Source organism: Chiroxiphia lanceolata, chromosome 14 (genome assembly GCF_009829145.1).
Source record: "Chiroxiphia lanceolata isolate bChiLan1 chromosome 14, bChiLan1.pri, whole genome shotgun sequence".
Lineage (NCBI taxonomy): Eukaryota > Metazoa > Chordata > Aves > Passeriformes > Pipridae > Chiroxiphia > Chiroxiphia lanceolata.
The window spans coordinates 7,254,091-7,274,737 of NC_045650.1; the positions used below are offsets into that span (position 1 = coordinate 7,254,091).

Sequence of the window (20,647 nt, forward strand, 5' to 3'; positions counted from 1 at the left end):
AAGGGTTGTTGGGGTTGTCTGCTTCTGCTGGAAAGCATGGATTTGTAAACTGCAGGAGGAGGCAAGGGAGGACAGACTTTGGTTTTGAAACGTGTCTTTTAATTAAGAGGAAGCATTTGTCAAATTGCTCTTTATGATAAAACTGAGAATAAGTGAACCTCATGGATTATGGCACAAAACTCAATATTAGGCATTCAATTAATTTTAATATTACAGTGTAATTGTAACTAAATTACACCCGGAGCTTCTCTGCAGAGACTCTGTCACTTTTGCTCCTGTTCTGGAATTTCTTTGTGTGTGGTATTGCTTTACCTTCAACATTGTGTTGTCGTGATTTCTCAGATGCTGTCTCAATTAGTGGTTGTTTATTACAAATTACAGAAATAATGGCTTACATTAGAACAGCTTGTCACACAGTAAGCAGGGTTTCTTTAGAGTAGCCTCTTTGGTTTGTGGGGTTTTTTTGTGTGCTGCACTCTGACTCCTTCTGTTTGATTATCAGGAGCTTTTATTATTCAGACATACCTTTGCTTATTTAACACAGGGTTTCACAGTTCTGGGTTCTAGAAATCAGTTTAATTTCAATGTAAGAAAAATACTATTTTTTTTTTCCATGTCTGTTCCTTAAATCATTCCTGTAACAGAAATACGCATTAATAATAATTTAACCAAGTACATGCATTAATAAGGTAAAATCTCTTTGAACTCTAGTTAGTTTTTAATCTTTGAATTGGATTTAAAAGAATGAAATATTAGAATTTTTACCATACACTCAAATAGAAATTGAATAATTAGAACTAATGGTAGAATTAAATGGTGACATTTTAACGTTAAATATGATGATCTGGTATATTACAGTAGATATTTTCACTTAATTTTTATGAAGGGTAGGATTTTTATGAGCAATAATTCAGAAAAATATGAGTCTACTTAATGGAATCATTCTCTTTAAGACTATTTATACTGACATTGTTTTTTTCCCCTTCTGATACCCTTTCTGGAATCTGGAAACTTTTTACTCATTGTCCTTTTTTTTTTTTTTTTTCTTAGTTTCAGCCCAGACTCTGAAGAGCAACCTTGATTCCATGAACCAGCAGATCCAGCGCCTCGAAAATGACATTCAGAATTTCCCTAAGACGCAAGATGAACACGATAAGTTTGTAGAGAAGATGAGCATATCCTTTTTGCACATCCTCATTGGTGAACTGAACATTCTGATCATCTGGTTGAGTATTTACAGCACTTGAAAATAGGTTTTAAGTGTCTTCTTTCATACCTTTATTCTAGAGCAGAGGAAAAAAAGCATCAGAGGACATGCTGAATGTAAGAAAAGTGAGAAAGAAACTGAAAGAACTGAGTAGAACTTAAAGCATCTATAATCAGATTTCCAAGGGGGAAACCAGAGAGCTTTCTGGAAGAAAGTGGTTATAGTGACCAGTCACAGAGATAGTAATATGGAGATTTATTTATTTTTTTGCCTTAAGGAATCATTTTAATAATATTTATTGAATCACTTTTAGGAAAATATAAGCAGTAAAGTTGATATTTTTGTTATTTTTAGCTTCACATGTGTTTTTTGAAGGGCAGAGTATGTACATAATTTTGTTAATGGTTCTCATGTCATTTTTAACAGATAATTTTAGAGAAATACTTACATTTTTTGCACTCAAAAGTGTTTTGTCCTTTTTAAAATCTGTGGGAGAATACCATATAATGTTGGTCTAACTTGCTTTCTCTCCAAAATTTTCCTATAACCAGCTTTAGTTTTGCTTCAAAGTATAAAGTAACAAGTAAAGTGTACTATTGCTACAGGAAGCTCACAAAACTGCAACAAAGACTAGGCAGAAGCCCTTTTTTTCTTAGAAGAAAAATTCATAGGTATTTTTGTTTTGCACAAAACACTTTTCTGTGTACATATATGGACACATTTGGAGTATGGTCAAGTCCAAGGCATTTTGTGCATTTATAGAAGCTCAGATCATTCTTGTGACATCTCTTCTTTCTTACTGCCACCAGACAGAATCTTGGTTTTGTGGGTTTTTTAAAGGAAGTTTGAAAAAAAGGAGCCATTTGCAACTGCTCATCCCGTTTGGCAGGTGGATGTATGGAAGAGCTTCTCCCAACTACCGTGTATTTGAAAAGTCAGTTTTAGCAGGATTTACCATCTGAATGGATTCAGTGACAGAATTGCACTAGAAGTTATTTAATATCTTCTCTGTGTGGATTTATTTTAAGTTTCTGACAAGACTGCAGCAAAGTAGCTTAAGGGAGACAACTCCTGACTAAGTGGAAAATTGTTTCTTATTCCTTACATATTCTCTTCCACCTTGCCTTACTTGCAAGGTTAAGAGACTTGCTACTAGTAATCACAGTTATCAGCTCTGCTATTAGAAAAAAAAGCTCATTTCCCTGAGATACATTCACATCAGAACAACTTATAATGTTGCCTCGTAATTGTCCTTTGCCTTGTCACCCCGTGCGTGGGCTGAACTCTGTCACCTCAGCCCCACTTCTGTTCAGAAATTAAATCAACATTCTGAAATGCACCTTCACAGTGGTGTTTTCTTATTAAGCTTGATGGCTCTGGTTTACAGGCTATAGAAATGATTTTTCAGTTGTGTTGAGTAAATGTTTTGCCATTTGTTGTTTTGCTCCCTGTGTATTTATTTATAAAAACAATGGGCATCACTCAAATAATTTAGTGAAGAGAAAGAGTCAGAGAGGTAATATTTAACTGTTTCCTCTTTGCATTTTATCACCTGAATTTCTTATAGAAGAAAGATTGTCTGACAATGCAAAAGAGTTTAAAAAAATTAATGTGCTAATGCTTCTTTGTATTGTCAAAAATAGGGGGGGTCCTATGAAATTTCTAAAAATTATTGTTGCAAGTCTCCTGGGCAGCTTAACTTCACTGCATGTACCTTGATGTCACAGGTAGATTACTACCACTAGGTAATTAAAATAGGCACCTGGAACTGTGAGTGCCTGACAGCTTTTATCAAACTAGTGAATTTGGTGGCTTGACAAAAGAGATAAGCCTGTAAGAAATGAACTGATTCTACCTGAGGATTTATGTTTGCATAATTAATAGATGACCTGATAAGTGGTGGGTTTCTTTTTTAGGAAGTCATCTCTCTTTATATCAAATGTTCAAATTTGTTTCTGCTTATCATCGAGTATTTTAAAGTTTTCTACACTCCTGTATTTTTTATTAGGTTCAAGAATAGTTCTTCAGGGTGAAAAAATACAACCTGGTCTTAAGTATGTGTTTCTTTTGTTTCATCAGCTGATTAAAGATTTGTTGGTGATGGCACATACTGAGATTAGAAGGTTAAAGACTTTCAGGCTGAGCATCTCTCCTAGTGCTTGAGTATTTCAGGGTTACAGCTCTGCTGTAAGACAAAGTAGAAAGTAGTATGGTTAAGCAAAAAAAAACAAAAAGGAGATTAAAAGACTCTGTGAATTTCTTGCTATATTAAATAACTTGTGTGATTCCTGAGACAACTTTTTTATTATCTAATCCATGGCTGGAACTGTACTTTACTTGAAGAACAGTGTGTAAATAATTCAACTTTAAATGTGAGAGGCTTTTTTTATAATTAGCCCTGCTCATGCAGCACTGGGGAGTCTGATTCAACAGTTTAGAAAAGTAATTACAGACTAAGCCAGGTCTGGCTTTCACTTCTTATTTCAATTCAGTGTTTGTGCCTCTAATTGAAGATTTTTTTTTTTTTTTTAAACTGCAGAACTCTGAATTTTAGCTTTACTTGCTGTAGGTGTATACACTGGTTTCTTTTTAGTGATGTAAGTGTCTAGTTGGAGATTGAGAAAGATATTCAGATTAATGGAGTTTAAATGTAAATGTTATTAACAAAGATTAAAGACAACAGAATGAAAAGCAATTTCAGAGGGAACAAATGGAAAGTTGTACAGAGTTAACTTTTTAATTAATCTTGACATAGAACTATAAATACATAAATAATAAATACCACTTCTTTCTTCCTTCCAATGTACACACACTCAATGACAAAAGTTTATTCCTCTAGAAAATAGACAGGAGCTCTGAACATTCTTCCAAGGAGAAGGGAAAAGAGGCAGATCCAGCAGGCAGGAAGAGATGTGTTTGGTCATTGGGGTCATGCTTTTTGTTATCCTGCTGCCTGGAGAGCATGATTTTGGCTGTATTGCTTTTGAATCGTTATATATTTTATAAACAATCTTACATTAATTTGTTTACATAAATGTGTCCTAGATCTCCTAGTTTATCTTTAAAGGAAGAGTTTATGTGGCTTTTCTGGTTTTCAGCTGTATCATTTACCCTATTAAGAGACACTAACATGCCTAATCTTATTAAAATCTTTTTGCCTACCAGAGCAGCAAATGCTGCCATTTCTAACTAATATTTCTTCTAACTGATTGCATACATGTGAAGAATTAAAAGCTTGTTTTTAAAAAGTTTCAAAATTAAGGGAATGATGAATGAAAGAGCAAAAATTGATGCAGATAAAAAAATTCAAAGCACTGTGCATTCATCTTATCATTAAATGGAACAGCAGCAATTTGTGAACTAATTTTAATTTTCTGTAAGGAACACCATTCATTAAAACAGAATCCTTTTTATGAAATAAAAAAAAACCTGCCTTCCTGAAAGGCATGTATTCTCACTTGATATGTATTTATGCTCACAGTTCCATCTAATAATGATTACTGCTTCACAACTGAATGTGAGGGAGTTTATTTCCTTACTTGATGTACTTCAATTGTACAGAAATGATCTGGGGAGAAGTCTACTTTGTGTGGGGGGGACTTTTATGCAGTGAGAATCTTAGGTATTTAATGTGCATTAAACATCAACTGATGATTCTCTGGTAGGAGCTGCACTGCAGCATCTCTTAGAGCAGACCACTGGGGAAGGAATAAATGTACTCCAGACCAGGATCTCAGCATCTGGAAGTGGCTGGGAACCTTTTTCCCCCTTTCAGAGTGATTGAGCAGCAGGACATCAATTACACACTGACATGGAGTGCTGAAAGGATGTTAATGGCATTAACACTCCTGTCATCTCTTAACACTTGGGATTTCCTCCTGGCTTGTTATGGAAAAATAATTCACTTAGTGTTTTGGGATGTCATTTTTAGGAAAGCCTGTTTTTGTTTTCCAGACAGCTTGACATGTACTGGTGTCTTAATTTCTACGTGAAAATGTACATTAATGTCTGAATTTGTTCATAAACAGGGACTTCTCACAAATAACCCAGAAGGGAGAAACTTCCAGGAGCTTTTGTATATGTCCCTACATTTGAAGAACTGTCTTTTGTCTGAATGTATTTGAATGTGTTTTTAAATATAGAGGCATTTCTCAGTACTTTGAGAACTGGAAAGAGAACCATTCAATGGTTTTTCAAATTCTAGGTCATGTATAATCTTTAAAACAATTTTATACATGTGCCTTTTCTTACAATATTTATATAAAGTTTTATGTTCTTGCTATCTACAGAAATGACATTTGAAAACACTTTAATTTGCAAGTGCAGCTCTTGACTAAAGTAGGTATTTTGGGGAAATGATGGTTATTTATCCAGATAAAATACTTTTCCTAAATAGTGTGTAGAGATAGAAATCTACCTTACTGCTTCTAGATGGAGCATGGCTTTTATTTTTTATATTTTAAGTTGCAGTTACATTATACAAATCATTAGCCTTAGTGTTGAGCATTTCTTTAAAGTTAATCCTTTTGCTTACAGTTCAAAACAAACTCTAAGGGGCAGTGAGCAGAAAGCCTAAGATGTGTACCAGGGAAAGGCTTGGTTTAGATCACTGAGTGAATACAGGGAAAGGAAATAAAATTAAAACTTCATTAAATGCTTAGCCAAGGAATTTTTTTGTTGTTTTCAACCATTAATTGTTAGTCTTTCTTGCTAATGTAGAGAAAACAGAACAAAACCCACTAAATTCATATTATTGATACTCTTTGTAAATGAAGAAAGGTCAGAAACAATGAAACTTTAAACCCTTTTTTTTATTCCAGTGAGGAAAAATAGACTACTTTAAGCTTCACTCAACTCTTTTGAACTTTAATTTACTCAATTCTTAAGAAGATCAGCTGAGGTCATCATGTGGTCTATTTTGTTACCATCCATGAAATAATGATGAACTTGTTGAAACTTTAGGATTTGCAAATATCAATAAATTACAATGAGCATCCATCAGTAGGAGGAGACTTTTCCTACTTGATATGGATTATTTAAGCTTTTGTAATTTTTGTAGTTTGTATTTAAGTATGAGAAATTACTTCTTCAAAAATAAACTTGTGATAAATTTAACTTTTTAATAGCAGCATACAAGAAAAATCCTATTTTTTGCTAAAGTAAAATAGTAAGTGGAAGTAAAAGACTTTGCACTGCCTACTGAAGGTCCAGCACAAAGAAGTAACCATTTATTTACTGTTGAATCTTTAGTTTAAGGAATTTTATGTTTAAATGGAAAATGCTTTAAGCAGTAATTATAAGTCCTATAATGCTGTACATTTTCTGCTTTACTGTTAATTTTAGTATATAAATTGTTCATGTTTCAGGGAACTTTTTGAAGTAGAACATGTATTTAAGTATCAGGAATACCATTTTTTCCCCTACTACAGACTTGTGTCAATTCCAACTTATTGATAATGAGATAATAAAATGCTCTTAAGAACTTCCAACTTGTACTATCTGTTCTAGAGGGTTTTTTATGCAAATGGATCAACATGAGTAAAGAAAAAATATCATGAGGTTGGTGTGCATTTAATTTTGCATCTAGGACTCTCTGTTCTAAGTTTTTGTGTCTCTAAGACGGCTAAATTTGTGATTTGAGTATTAGATTTGAGATTTCAGTGATTTGCTTGGCTGTTTGACAGCCAGCATGTCTGCATGCCCCAGATTTGCATTATTTTGTGTTGCCCCAAATGCGAGAGAAGAATCACTAAAATGCAGTTTTGAAAAGGAAATTGACAGTGTATCATTTTCTGAGAGGTTACATTTAAAAACCTTTTATCTCTGAACACTCGCCTCATATTTAAATGGGTTTGCTAAAGCAACCAAGACACACTTGATTAAACTGATCGTGCTTGTAATTCTCAGAAGTACATCTGAGGGGCTGACGTGTTTCATCAGCATTGGCAGAAAATCCCACTTCTGAAAGCACTGTGATAGAAGATAGGAAGAATTAGTTTGTACATATAATCTGCTTTACTTTCCCGAACTAGAGGCTTTTTTAGAAAATTCAGGGCATTGGTGAATAAACAGTGTTTTTTCTTCTTCCATTTTTGCATTGCTAATTGTTTAAGCTCATGGCATCTCAGCATTTTGAATCCTATTGAACAACTGACCGTGCCAAGTTCAAAATCAGATTACAAGCAATTTGGGCTATATTTAGTTTTGTATATTCAATTGGCATTATTAAGCTATGGGGAAAAAAACCTCCACTATTTGATGTTGTTGAGCTCAAATGTACTAAAGTTGTTTACTTAGTCTTTAGAGAGTATGTCTTCCCAGCTTATGAAATGATCTGCATGTGCAGTGTTACCATTTTGTAGGCACCAGTTTAAAAATAAGATAATCAGCAGATCAGAAATATGGCCAGGATCTATTGCAATTAGAAGGGACAACATCAGAAACATGTTCTGAAGATGTTTGTGCTGAGCAGCACAGCAGCACTCACACACAAACAGCCCCAGAAGCTGTAATCTGTTTGTTTATTTATTTATTTTTAGGAGATCCTGTTGTTTGCTGACAGCCATGATATAACTGTTGCTATTGAATTTGATTTCCACTAAAAAATGTCACAATGGCCTTGTGGCATTTACTAATCCTTTTGCTTACCTAATTTTTCACCCTGGAATAATAATAAAAAATATCCTCCCACTAAAGTTGCTTTGAAGTATTTGCATGACTGATGTCACATTTTGTGTGACTGGATATTTGTCATGAGGGTTAATAGACATAATTGAATTAATGTAAGGTTAAGGGTACTGTTTCTGCTGCCTGTAAATATTCTGGACCTACAGTGCATTATCCAGTTGTGTTTGCTGTGATGTGCAGCAGGTGAATGACAAAGTTAACTTATAAAAATCTATTGCTGAGAAAAGGCAAATTATTTTACATTTAATAGAATGAATCTCCTTTTCTAGTCATGACTGAAAACAGTTGCCTATGGTTTGTTATTTAATACAGTAAATGGCAATGGTCCTTCTAAATTTCTGAATGTCTTCTTTCTAAATTAGTGGGGAAAAAATCAATCTGTTTGTCATGATCCTGTTTCAAACCTAATTTCAGAATTGCTTTGCAGGTTTTTACACTGGCCATTTAAAAGGAGACTATTTTCCTTTATTCACTCTTGTGCTTTGAGCATCCATGGTTACTAAGCTGCAACCCTTGTAGAATTAGATATTTCCCAATTAAGATGAGTTTAACCTTGTGGAAAAACAACTTTGATATCTTCCTGCTTGGTCAAGTCCAGTTTTTCTACTGAGACACAGTATAAAATAAAATACATTTTCCTTAAGCTGTCTCTTTGACAGAAGAGGATTGAGGAATGAAAGCTTGAGCATAGTTTTAGCCTTAGTTTTTATCCCCTCTGCTTTGTTCCTTCTGAGTAAATGTAAGTAATAGAGAGAAATATGTAAGTAATAGAGATGGAGGAGACTGTCAGTCTGTCTTCCATGTTAAATCTGTGAATTTTAAAAGCCAGTGTGGAATTACAAGGGCTTTTGTAGGGTGTGTGGAGTCGCAGGTTTATCTTGAAGCAGAGAACACACTATCATTTGCAAATCTCAAACCATCTCTTCTGTTTTACCGCCTCTCGTTCTCAGCTTTAATGAGGCATACTGAAGATTTCTGGAATAAACGTGGGTGATTTTGTGTGTGTGTGTGGTTTTTTTAATCACCCAAAGTATGAAATTTTCCTTAAGGTGTACTGAAATTCCATATTTTCCTCTGTGGTACACTGTGCATCAAAAGAATTGTTAGTCTGTTTTTATTACGAACCATCAAGTAACAGAGATGCTGTTCAGATATTTCATGTTAATTGTTTAATTTGATGCAGTCTGTGTGTTGCACAGTGAAATGAAATTTGGAAAACTTAAAATTGGTCAGGTCTAATCTGGCAAGCTGCCAGATGTTTATTTTTATCCTCATGTGAGTTTTTTACAGTACTTTGCTGTGCTTTTGCTTAGTACCTGGCTTTATGCCCTTTTTATATTATTCTGTTTTAATATCTTTATATTCATTGTTGGGAAAGGAATTATATGAAGACCTGTATAATTGATCAGGAGATATTCCAGTCTTTTATGAGCAAAACATGTTATAAGCCAACAGAGAGATATTAGTAAATCATTGTTTCAGTGCTTGACCAGTTATGTGAAAATTGTTGATTTGCTTTGAGACAAGATCAGCCTCAGACTACAGGCCTTAAGTGCATAAAAACACAGGATGATGAGAAATAACAATATGTTTAGTAGAATAAGGAATCTCTGGTGTTCTTCAGGGACTGGTGGGAAGTCCATTTTTGTATACTTGCTTCAGAGAGAGTCTGTAACAAAAGGTGCAAACAGTGTATCAGTTAAACTCTCAGATAAAAAAAAGTCAGTAAATACTGCAGATGCAAGGGAGGGAAGCACCGAAGGGTCTTGGATCAGGACTCAAGACCTAATTGTGTGAGAATAACTTTGGAGAGGTGTGGGATGCTATAATGGAGTAAAACAGTAATGGACATGTGCATTTGTGACAATGTAGTTTGTTGGCAAGATAAATTGTGCACCATCTCCTCTTTTTTACGAGGTAAAAACCCGAGAAGCAAACACAGTTGGAAGTGCAGTATAGACAATATGTTCCTCATAAAGGAAAATTAATTAATTTGAATTTTGCTAAGGGTGTGTTCTTTATTTTGTTGTGTAGAGATGGCTTTGTAAGTGTCTTGATTTCAGGGCTTTTGTTATGTTTGTACAGATACCATACCAAAGAAATCAGGCAAGTTTGCAAATTGTTTTACGCAGAATTGAAAGTAGGGCTGGCAGGTTGAGAGGGGGTCTCGCAGAAATATCTGTGACTGGGCCTGGTGAGGAGGAAAAGTTAAAGCAGAAGTATATAAAGACAAAGAAATACGAAAGAAAAGTGCCAGTAACTCATTTTCATGAAAAATTGTATGATTTTTCATAGAAATATTGAATCTGTGAACTAAATTAAAACTCTGTGCTTAGATACCCTCAGTTATGTCTAATAGAAGTTCTTTTAAAAGAACTTTCCCAGATGGTAATCTTACCCAGTTTATCTGGGTTTTCAGGGTCAGCTGGCACTCATTTTTTGTTACCTTAATGTTACTTTTTAAAGGGTTCTTTTCTTCCCTTCTTATTTTCCCCTCAGTTCGGATGTATACAGAAAGAATTGTAAATGTGTCTTCTTGCCAAATTCAACACACAGTGCTTTTTAAAGAGCTTTCTGCTTCCTTTATTATCATACATTATTTCTTTTCTTTATTTTTTCCTGTTTGATTTATCTTTCTTAAAGCAAACTGAAAATGCTTGCTGTGTTCCAGGTGATAACTATAGGATTATATAGGTATAATCTTTACTTGGATTGAATTTGAAAAGCACCTAATAATGTGTCATGTTTCAGTGCATAATGTTCATTTCTCTTGGAACTATTTGATGTCAGTAAAAAAAAAAATTACAAATGCCTTTGGAAAATGATCCGTTGAATTTTTACTGGTCTGGACTGAGGCACAGTTTTTGTGAAGTGAATAGTTTAAAATACAAGAACTATGGAGCATTATAAATGAAAAATATGTTCTACAAAGCAGATTATCAATTTCTTTGGCAGTTTATTTCTACCTTCAGATTTGCATTCCTTTTAAGAAGGAAAGGCCTGATGTGAGGGGACAGAAGATTATACTGATTTCTTTTGTATTGGGTTATACTATGAGTCCTGTGAACAGGAGTGTACAGATAATCTGTACATTCCATTATAGTAGAGATAAAGCAAGAAATTGCTAAATGTCACAAATGGGGAGACAGTGATATGCAGCAATAACTGCGTGGCAATCAAGAACTTCAAATAGCTTCTCATTTTTATTTATTGAAAAACATATGTTCTGTAAATTATGTAGTATAAACTTTTGTGCATGTAACTGCAAAAGTTTGATTAGAAATTGGTGTTGGATTTTTCGTTTAATCCCTAAGATTATGTGGATGTGCCACATGAGGGAGCTCCATTCTGTTTTGCACCTGGAAGACTGCGCCTAAAATTGGGCTTCAAAGCTGATGCTGAGTAAGATTGAGAAAGGATCATATACAAGAAAGGAGGAGAGTATAAAAAGAGTCCACATTGGCTAGCTAATGAGAGGAAAATTTTTGATAGTTATCCACACAGGCACAAGAAAAATTATATAGGAGAAAAAGGCCTGCTTGTTTACAAGATTCTAAAGAATAAAATTCCACGAACAGAATTCTACTTCTATGCATCTAATGGAAATCTAACAGCTCCCTGATTGTGAATAATTGCCTGAGGGAAACTGTACCTTCATCCTTGAATTTATATTAAACCAACTTGTCCAGATCACTGAAAGATATTTTTGTAAAGAATTGTGCACTATTAGGGTGATAATCCATTAGAGATCCATTCTCTAATTGTTGTGTGCTTATTTTAAAATCAGAAATTGAAGGGAGAGTGCATTCTGTAAATCCCTGGAGCTGCAGCTTTAGATATCAAAATCAAGCTGTTGTGAGATGCTGCTTTAGCAAAAATATTGTTGCTGTTCACAAAACTGCTTTTTGCCCTCCACACTTCTCCACTCCTCCAAAAAAAATATATTTTAAAAACTCAAGTTTTTTGGAGGGGAAAAACGTCACTGAGAAATAAGTGGTACCTGTGAATAAAGGAAACTTTGATTTCAGATCCTGCTCGCCCTGTGATCATTCTCTTTGCTTTTCTCTCTGACCAGAACAGTTGTTTAAGAAATAGTGTCTGTTGTCCAAGATAGAGTTTTGAGGGATTACTTCACTTTCCTGACTTTTCTGTGTTTTTCTCCCAGTTGTTTGGGGCACAGCTAATTGTGTGCAAGCAGTGGTGAGCTTCTAGCAAATAATTGCCCAATAACTTACTAATACCAAAAATATGGAACCATTTCTGAAGAGAAAAGAGAAGGGACAGGACATGCACCATTTTACTCAAATAATTTATGATGTGGGGTTTTACATAGGCAACTGGTATTCAAAATACTGCTTAGGTGCAAAGTAGTCTCTCATTTTTAGTGTAGTCTTTCATTTTCTCCTCTACTTGAACTTGTGTTTGTTGTATTTGTGCTGAACAAATCTCAATTTGAATAAATTTATTCTGTGCTTTTGTCTCAGGTGACACAGAATAATTCCCTTTCCTCCTTGATTTGGGCTCTTGAAACATTATACAATCAGAAGTTTTTCAGATTTCTCAAAACAAGAAATTGAGGATTCTGACATTGTAGCATTAAAGAAATATAGGGAGACATTTCTCTTTTCCTTTTCCACACTTTGCCAACAAAACTTTATCTGGATGAGGTACCCATCAATCTCCTGATTGAAGCTTGTTAAAACTGGAGGCACCTGACAGCTCAAACATCCCTCGCTTAATTAAATCCACATAAAGTGAGGGAAAACTGCATGATCAAAGAGAAAGGCAATGTGGTTGCAGTTTCTTTGAAAGATTTAGGGCACCAAAAGCTGTAATTCTTGTTTCAGGTATCTGATTGTGTGATCCAAAGCTAATATAATATTTCTGGGAGTGGCTCCCTTACCAGGCTTTTGCTGAAATACGTATCAACAACTAAGTTTTTTTATTGTTGTTAGAACATGTTTGTCAATGTTTTGTGTTATTTGAAACAGTCACAATTAATTTGAATATGATATGCAAAACAAATTTTACAGCATCATTTTGTTTGTAATTGCTGCATTTTTGTTGTTTTCTTTCTTGTTTTTATTCATCTAAAGAGATTTTTATCTAGTTGTTCTCCAGGGAAGAGATGCTCTAAATCCATTATTCTTGCAATGTTTTCTGTTTGATATGTGCTTGACTATCATGTGTTTGTTGTTGCTTTCTAATTAATACACAAATAGGGTTTGTTTGTCACCACAAAAAAATGAGAGATTTGTTTTTCAAAAAGCTACAGTACCAGTCTTCATACTGTTTTAAATTATTTGAAAATCAAACTTTCATAAATGAGAATTCAATTAAGCACAAGATGATTTCTGTTGTAAAAGGTGCTGGAAAAGCACCTACGGGAAGTACTCGAGGAGTGACTCCTTTGCAGTCTTCTTAGTATGGGATTCCAGCCAGAAATGTGATCCATGACTTTGAAGGATCTGAGCAAAGATCTATGAATTTTGTACAAGTACAGGAAGATGACCTGTAAAGCGTTCACAGGCTGGAACAATAAACCGGAGAACTATTGATATTTTTCTGTAATTTTATAAGATTCTTTACCTTTCTTCTGTCCTGTCATCTCACATCCATTGTTGTAGTACTTCCATAGGTTACCTGCTCTGCAGGTCATGGGGATGTTGAAGTACCTGCTACAACCTGGTCTAAGATTGGGAGGGTGAGATAATTAAATATGTAACCAATACAGGCTGAGTGTGAAGTTATCTCTACACTTGTATCTATTTCATTCTTCTGGTATGATCTTCTTATTCCTGATTTTTAACAACTCTCACAGCTTCCATTCAGAACAAATGAAGCTAAATTATCGACCTCTTTTTATCCTGAATGGAGTTTTGATGTTCTCCTAAAAGGATGTTTTTCAACTGTCAGGCAACTCAGTTCCTCTCAGCGTGTTTTTAAAAAAGAATTTTCAAAATTCTGGTGACTTCATCAGTGGAAATAAAGCTTTGTTTTTGCCAGGATGAAAGGTTTGGTTTGCTTTCAGGGGTACTAGAGCTTTTAAAAACTGTTATGGTCTTTCTGTCTTCTGTTAAAAATGGGGAAGTGGACTTTGGGGATTATTCCCCTGTTACAATTGTGGGAAAAAAATCTTAACTGGTGAGGTCATGAACTTTCTTTTTCTTTGAATAACAAAACCCCAAAAGTGTTTTAGGTTAATTTAGGTTAATATCTAGCTCTATTTTTGGAGTTTTTAGGGTTTTTTTAAGTATTTTTCTTTAAGATAGACATGATCTTGCCTTCTCTCTACCCTATGGCTTTAGAAATGTCACCTTTTGTATTCTTTTTGAAGAGTCAAGTGCTCTTATTTACTTTTAAAGTTTTCTTCTTTGTGCTAACACAGGAAATTCTCAATTTGGCATCCTAAGACTTTGAGCAGACTTTTCCAGTACAAACCAGTTCAAGAAACAACCTTTGGAGCTTTGTTCCTTGGTTTGAGTATCATATAAAATAGACCCTTGTTTATCAGTTTTTACCCAGAGAGTTTCTATGAGACTTTTCGAGCAATGAGCACTGATCTTTGTCTCCTCCTTAACAGAATTATAAATAAAAAAGCAGTATTGAAATGATGTTGACATAAGCTCTCTCTTGTGCATAGTGACATGGTAGAATCAATGGAAATTGTCTTTTCATTATTGAGGAGTTTGAATGCAGAAAAGGTGGGAATTGCTACGATTGCTTAGAGCTGGGATTAAGTAAACATTGACAAATTTTTTCTACTGTTTACCAAGATGAAAGTTTTATGCCATTTAGGGACAAGTCAGAAGCCTCATCTTAATTAACACAAACTTAAGTATGATTCTGCAGTTTTGGGAGAAGGAGCAGGTCACAACCATCATTGTTCCTGGATGGATATCATCTTTTAGTGCTTCAGTTCCATGAACACTGACCTGAAATCTTGTCTGTGCACAGTGAATGCAGTTGTGTTAAATAGTTCTGATTGTTAAGGATAACTTCAGGTACTAATGAAATGAAGGGAGAGGAATAGACCTCTTTGCTCTAAGATAGCTGAGAAGCAACTGTTCTTCTGTGTTTTGTTTTGATTTGGTTGTTTTTCCTGAGCAATTCTGGTAAATGCTGAATGATGAGGTAATTTGCTTTGTAATGAGAAAGAAATTGTCACACTGAGCTTTTTATGGATATTTTATTAAGGAATCTTTAAGCTCTACAGAAGTACACGATTTTGTGTACACTGATGAAGTGGGGCTCCTGCTCTGGATCTTGGTTTCTTTGAGTTCTAATTTGGGCAGAGCGAAGTGTCTTGTAATGAAGATTTCTGCAAATTTTTCTTTTTTGCAAAGGCTTTTAACAGGAGGAAAAGATTTAGGGATATAATTGTGATTCATAATTATCTGTGTACGCTCCAGAAGTCTTGTCTTCCATGTAGTCACAGAGATCCATTATGTATGTAGTGTGAATGATAAAATTGTTACCATCTGTTTACATACTGATAGCAGGTGAAAATAAAGCTATCAGTGTAAATGACTTACTGTTATTAAAGCTGAATTTCTCTCTTCAGCTAATAAGTTCTGTTTGTGTTTCTCCAGTTCAATTCAAAGAATGCTCTATTATGAATGAGCTTGGAGATTAGAAACTAAGAGCACTGGTACATCCTTCATTAAAGATGACACTATTGAATCAAACTTCCCCTTCTAGCTAAACAAAAAATATGTTAAGCCTAGTTTGGTGGTACCTCAATCCAGAATCCTGCTCTGAAATGCTATGCAAGAGTTCTGAAATGACAGGATGCAATTGGTATGCTCAAAATATTTGTAGTAAATTTTCACACTTACTGGTAGTTGTCATTAAAAATCATTCAGCAAGTATTCGAGTTCTCATTGAAGTGTATTTCTTTAATATTGGTTGAGGATAAGTGTACTTTATCTACTAGATCTATGTATTTTTACACTGTTTCTGTCTGTAACAAGTATTAGCATCAGTGTGTATAGTAGAATAAGAAACCCTGATATATTCAGTAAAACTGAAGTTAACTGAAAACTAAATAGATTAGGTGTTGAAATAAATAAAGCTTAGGTGGTTTTACTTTCCAGACTCCTAGGCTGATTATTTTTTACCCCTTTGTTATAGTGCCAATTTATAGAATATGCTAAATATATTGATACTAAATACTCTTTAGGGTGAGTGGGTTTATAAATGAGAACATCTTACACCTCTAGTCCCAGTGGACCTTCGTTTTCTTTTGCCCTTGTGTTTTTGCTCTATATTAGGAGGTAATCCATCCATAGCACCATGCCAGCTGCCTCTTTCTTAAATGATCTTTTTTGTGTCAACACAAACTTTTGAGAATCAAGTATTACATGAAAAACTCTCCCAGTGGAATGCAGCTCTCTCCTGTTTTCAGCTTCCTGTAACCAGTAGCTGGAAGGACATGTCAAAAAGAACTTGTAGTCAGTCTTTGAAGGGCTTGTGGAAAGTGTTAGGAAGCTTCTGGCAGGTCTCTCCTTTGTGTTTGCTCTGCAATCTTTCATCTTCTGGAAGTATCAAAGGCATCAACTGAGTGGCCTGTTTTTTTGTCTGCTGTTGCAGATTCTGTGGTGAACATCCCTAAAACTCCTTTTTTATAGTGACTATGGCCCTGAAGAGGGACCTCCTTAGCTGCTGGAACACTAGTGCATTTTTTATAATCATATTAAATGACTGATGTTCTTTCTGCTGTGGCACATATATTGTTGATGCCAAACTGTCAGTGCTGCCTTTGATTTGCTTTGTCCGTGCTGGCAGCAATAGGTGTTGCCTTGGGGCAAGTGAGTGTTTGGTGTATTCTGGTACTTTATTAGCTTTTATTTAAGTTATTGATATATTGGTCTGAAATCCATAGCAGATGTTATGGTAGAAGTCATGACTTGTCTTCCAGCTGATTTGAGATCTTCAACCTTGATTTCTCTGATCATCTTGTTCATCTGTTTACATGGAAGATACCAGTAGAAATCATGGAATGGTAATGGTAGTGGTCCTCAAAGCTAAAAGATGTGGCTATATGGAAAAAACAAACTTGTGAATAAAGTAATTTCTCTTAGTGGAACAAGCACCCTTTAGACGTAATAGTGGAAAAATCTCTGATTTTTGTTTGGGTTCAGAATAGTGAGAATGAAACCTTGTTTACAGTTTTTAAGTAAACACTCTTTAAAGCTTCAATCTGTATTAAAGAAAACTGTTGGAATTAAATATTGCTATTACACAAATTTTATACAGTTTAGATTCCTGCCTAATGTGTTTTCCTGAAATACTGTAGGCACATATGGCTCTGCTTCCCTGGAATTACTGCATTGGCTAAGTCACTACATTTCAAGGTGATGTTTTAAGTTACTAATATTTTATAAGTAGGAAGATTATATGAAACATATAGAGTATGACAGTAACTTCTTTAATATTACATGGTATATGACTGGAAACTATTGCCTGCACAACTCTGACTTGTCTGCAAAATTAAGCACAGTTAAAACACTATTCTCTCTTTGCTCATCCTATTATTCTTTCTTACTGACATTCTTTTGTCTTGCAAGCCCTCTGTTAATGATATTTTTTATTTGCAGTTTGGTACTTCATAGATAAAAAATAATAATGTTGAGATTACAGTGTATGTTTCTACAGTGTTACTTTAAAACATCTCAATTTCAGTAAGAGTATTGGTTTGGGTTTTTTTTAGTGCTTATTATGTTATTTCTCATGTGAATGTGCAACTGGAATGGAGAATTTGACTCTGGTAGCTTTGTCTCCAAGAACTAATTGCAAATCTGGAATAGTCAAAGTATTTTTCTAATTCAGTTTTTTATTATATAAGGTTGTATTTAAAGGATCCACAGATACAATTTGTACATTTATATACCTTTGTATTTCTTTTTCCTAGTATTTTTGGTGAGTTGTTCATGGCAGCAGTCTGCTGACTCTAAGGCAATACATGTTTTTCTAAAATTTTTAGACTGTACTCAATAATTCAGTAATGTACCATTATTACCTATTTAATGTATTCTTACCATTAAACTTTTATTTGCTTTTGTACAGTTAAATGTCAATGAAGACTGAACTGTACCAGGTTTGTCCTGTGTTAAGATGAGCAATTCAACAGTCCAAGCTTGAAATTCTAACCAAGGAGGTTAAACTTCTTTTCAATACACTGAGAATACAGGTGTTGCTGCTGTGCTTGCACTGGTGTGGCACTTTATAGGCAGACGTTAGTTTCAAAATCTTGATATTTATATATTAATATCCATCACGTTGTTGGTTTCTCTTTCTAAATGGACATTATAAGCAAACAGCTTTTCTCTTGTGCTACTGAGGTTTTAATTGAGAGGAGAGAATTGCTGGGAGGAATTTATATTAGATAAAGTTTTCGATCATACTTTTAAGAACCAGTTTTTAAAGTATTGTTTACATACTCTCTCATTTGTTAGGGCAGGAAAATCCAGATGGAATATTAGGCCTCTTTCCAATGGAAGGTATTTTCAGCTTTCTTTCATGCTTGTGCAGTGACAACCTTTTAGGTACTCAGCAGTATCCAAATGCTACAGAAATGTTATTAATAGAACATCCACCTGAATTTCCATTCCTTATTTTACAATTTGTTGGCTATTTTCTGAAGGATCATTTTGGGTTTAGTCTAATCTCAAAAAGAAACTTTTTTTTATGATTTCTCTGTATATCTCTGTCCCCTACTTAGTTTCCAGTTTGTTTGTTGTTTTCCAGAGACCGACATCTCAAAAATGTTGTGTAATTAGAAATGTGATACTAGGCAGCCTCTCCAATTAGAGTCTCAGGTCTGGGGAAAGGCTGAAGCGTGAGCTCTGCTCTATTAACGATCAGAATCCACATGGAAGAGAGTCGTTACAAGGAAAAGCCACAGGGAGCCAGGCTGAATGATTTCTGTAGTTCAGGGAATAACTTGTCTTTTGTTCTTGGGGTTTGATATGTGCAGCACAACACTTTCATCAGCTACAACTGGGTATCAGCAGAACTAGTTTAATCCTGTACCAGCTGTGGTTTTTCCCAGTGATTTGTGACTTTGTGGATATAAACAACCACACAGAACAAAACAGCCGAGTGAAACGTGCTTGCTTTGAGGCAAACTAATATTTCTCTTAATAGGTTGCATTGCACTCTTCTTGTATTTGCAAAATAATTGTTCAAAAATACTTTTCTTAATATGGGGGGGGGAAAAGCCACATTTTTCCATTTAAAAGCATTATTATTAAAACTTTTAATGATGACTGCGGAGATGAAAGTCGATCTCAGTCTCATTTCTACACTTCCATACTTCCTAAGGAAAAGAAATAAGACTTGTGTTGTTCCATGGTGTTTTTCTCACTAATAATTTTTCAAAGCTGTTTGTCAGTTTACTGGGCCAGGCGGGTGGATGTTTCATTTTTATAAGTTCTGTGAAATTACATAGTTGAGAGCACCTCAAAAAAGTGTACCTAGGACAGGAAGCCTGGGGCATGAGCTGTGTGGCTGGGCAGGAAAGAATCCACAGAGAAGACTTTTGTAATAAAAGGCAAAGAAAATGAGATGTCATACTATATAATTTTGCCATTGATAGTTATGCATGTTTAGCATATAAAATGTATGTCCATAATGTGAGGAACATGACATCACCTGAACACAGTGAGAGATCATAGAGTCTCACAGCCAACTAATTTTTACTATGTCATTTCATAGAATGTATTTTATAAAATTAGTCATTACTTCAAAGAGAAATGTCCAAGTTATTTATACATTTTATGAAGTTGTATATTCTGTTAGTGTCAAGTCTTCACCACTGGAAAGGGGTCGTCTAATGGAAATGTTAGTATGAACTTGCAGACATGTTAATACATAAGTGTCATATTTGAAAGGAGAACAGCACTTGCACGTTTTCCAGTTTTAACCTTTGTACTCACTTGTCTTTACTTTGTTACTTTGTTTACTTTATTTACTGTTAGATTGCACTGCATTTGAATCATTTTCCTTAACAAAATCTTACAGCTTTGCTGAGAGTGCCCGAGAGCAATATGAAAAATTGTCCAACATGCACAACAATATGACTAAATTGTATGAAAATTTGGGAGAGTACTTTACCTTTGATCCCAAAGCAATAAGCATAGAAGAATTCTTTGGCGATCTGAGCAATTTCAGAACTCTATTTTTGGTGAGTAATGTCTTCAAAATATTATATATTTTCTGATATATTTTTTTCCAATTTTAATTCTTTCCTCATTTCTCTATTTTTGCTGTCATAGTTAATTTTATGTTTTGTCCTGTGGCAGGAAATTGGGTGAATGTTTCCAGAATTATTTCAATTTTGATCACAGATAGCTCTTGTCCTCCAGTTTGTAACTTGACAACTCAACTGTGAATAAGGTTGAGACATATGGATAGTTAGAAAATATTTTTCCTCTTTTAACTAAAATTGCCTGTTGACTGACACACAAAAAATAGACATGATCTGAAAAGCATGTTAAAATCCAGACCTGAATGGAAGTGCCTAGATTCATGTTGTGTTAGAATCTGGCTGATGCCTTGGTGATACTGAAACCTTGGAGATGAGCTCTGTGTTGCTGACACAAGTTCACTCAGGTGCTTCTCTACCACCATTTCCAGTCATCCACAGTGATCAGGGTATGTCTTTTTTTTTTTCTTTTTAAGAAATTCAAAAATTTAATTTTAAACAGTTAAGATTTTAATGGGTTTAATGTCATCTTTCCTAGTGGCTTT

At 34.6% G+C, this 20,647-nt stretch overlaps 1 protein-coding gene across 5 annotated transcripts in view; it reads left to right on the plus strand.

The window, feature by feature from the left end:
• The window catches only part of DIAPH2 (diaphanous related formin 2), a 199,365-nt gene that overhangs the window by 97,212 nt on the left and 81,506 nt on the right, over positions 1 to 20,647 (plus strand). For all 5 annotated transcript variants that reach the window (XM_032701648.1, XM_032701649.1, XM_032701650.1 and 2 more), the window contains 2 exons: positions 1,051 to 1,175; positions 19,917 to 20,081. In XM_032701648.1, the coding sequence (XP_032557539.1) occupies positions 1,051 to 1,175; positions 19,917 to 20,081 (290 nt within the window). The remainder of the gene's footprint in view (positions 1 to 1,050; positions 1,176 to 19,916; positions 20,082 to 20,647) is intronic.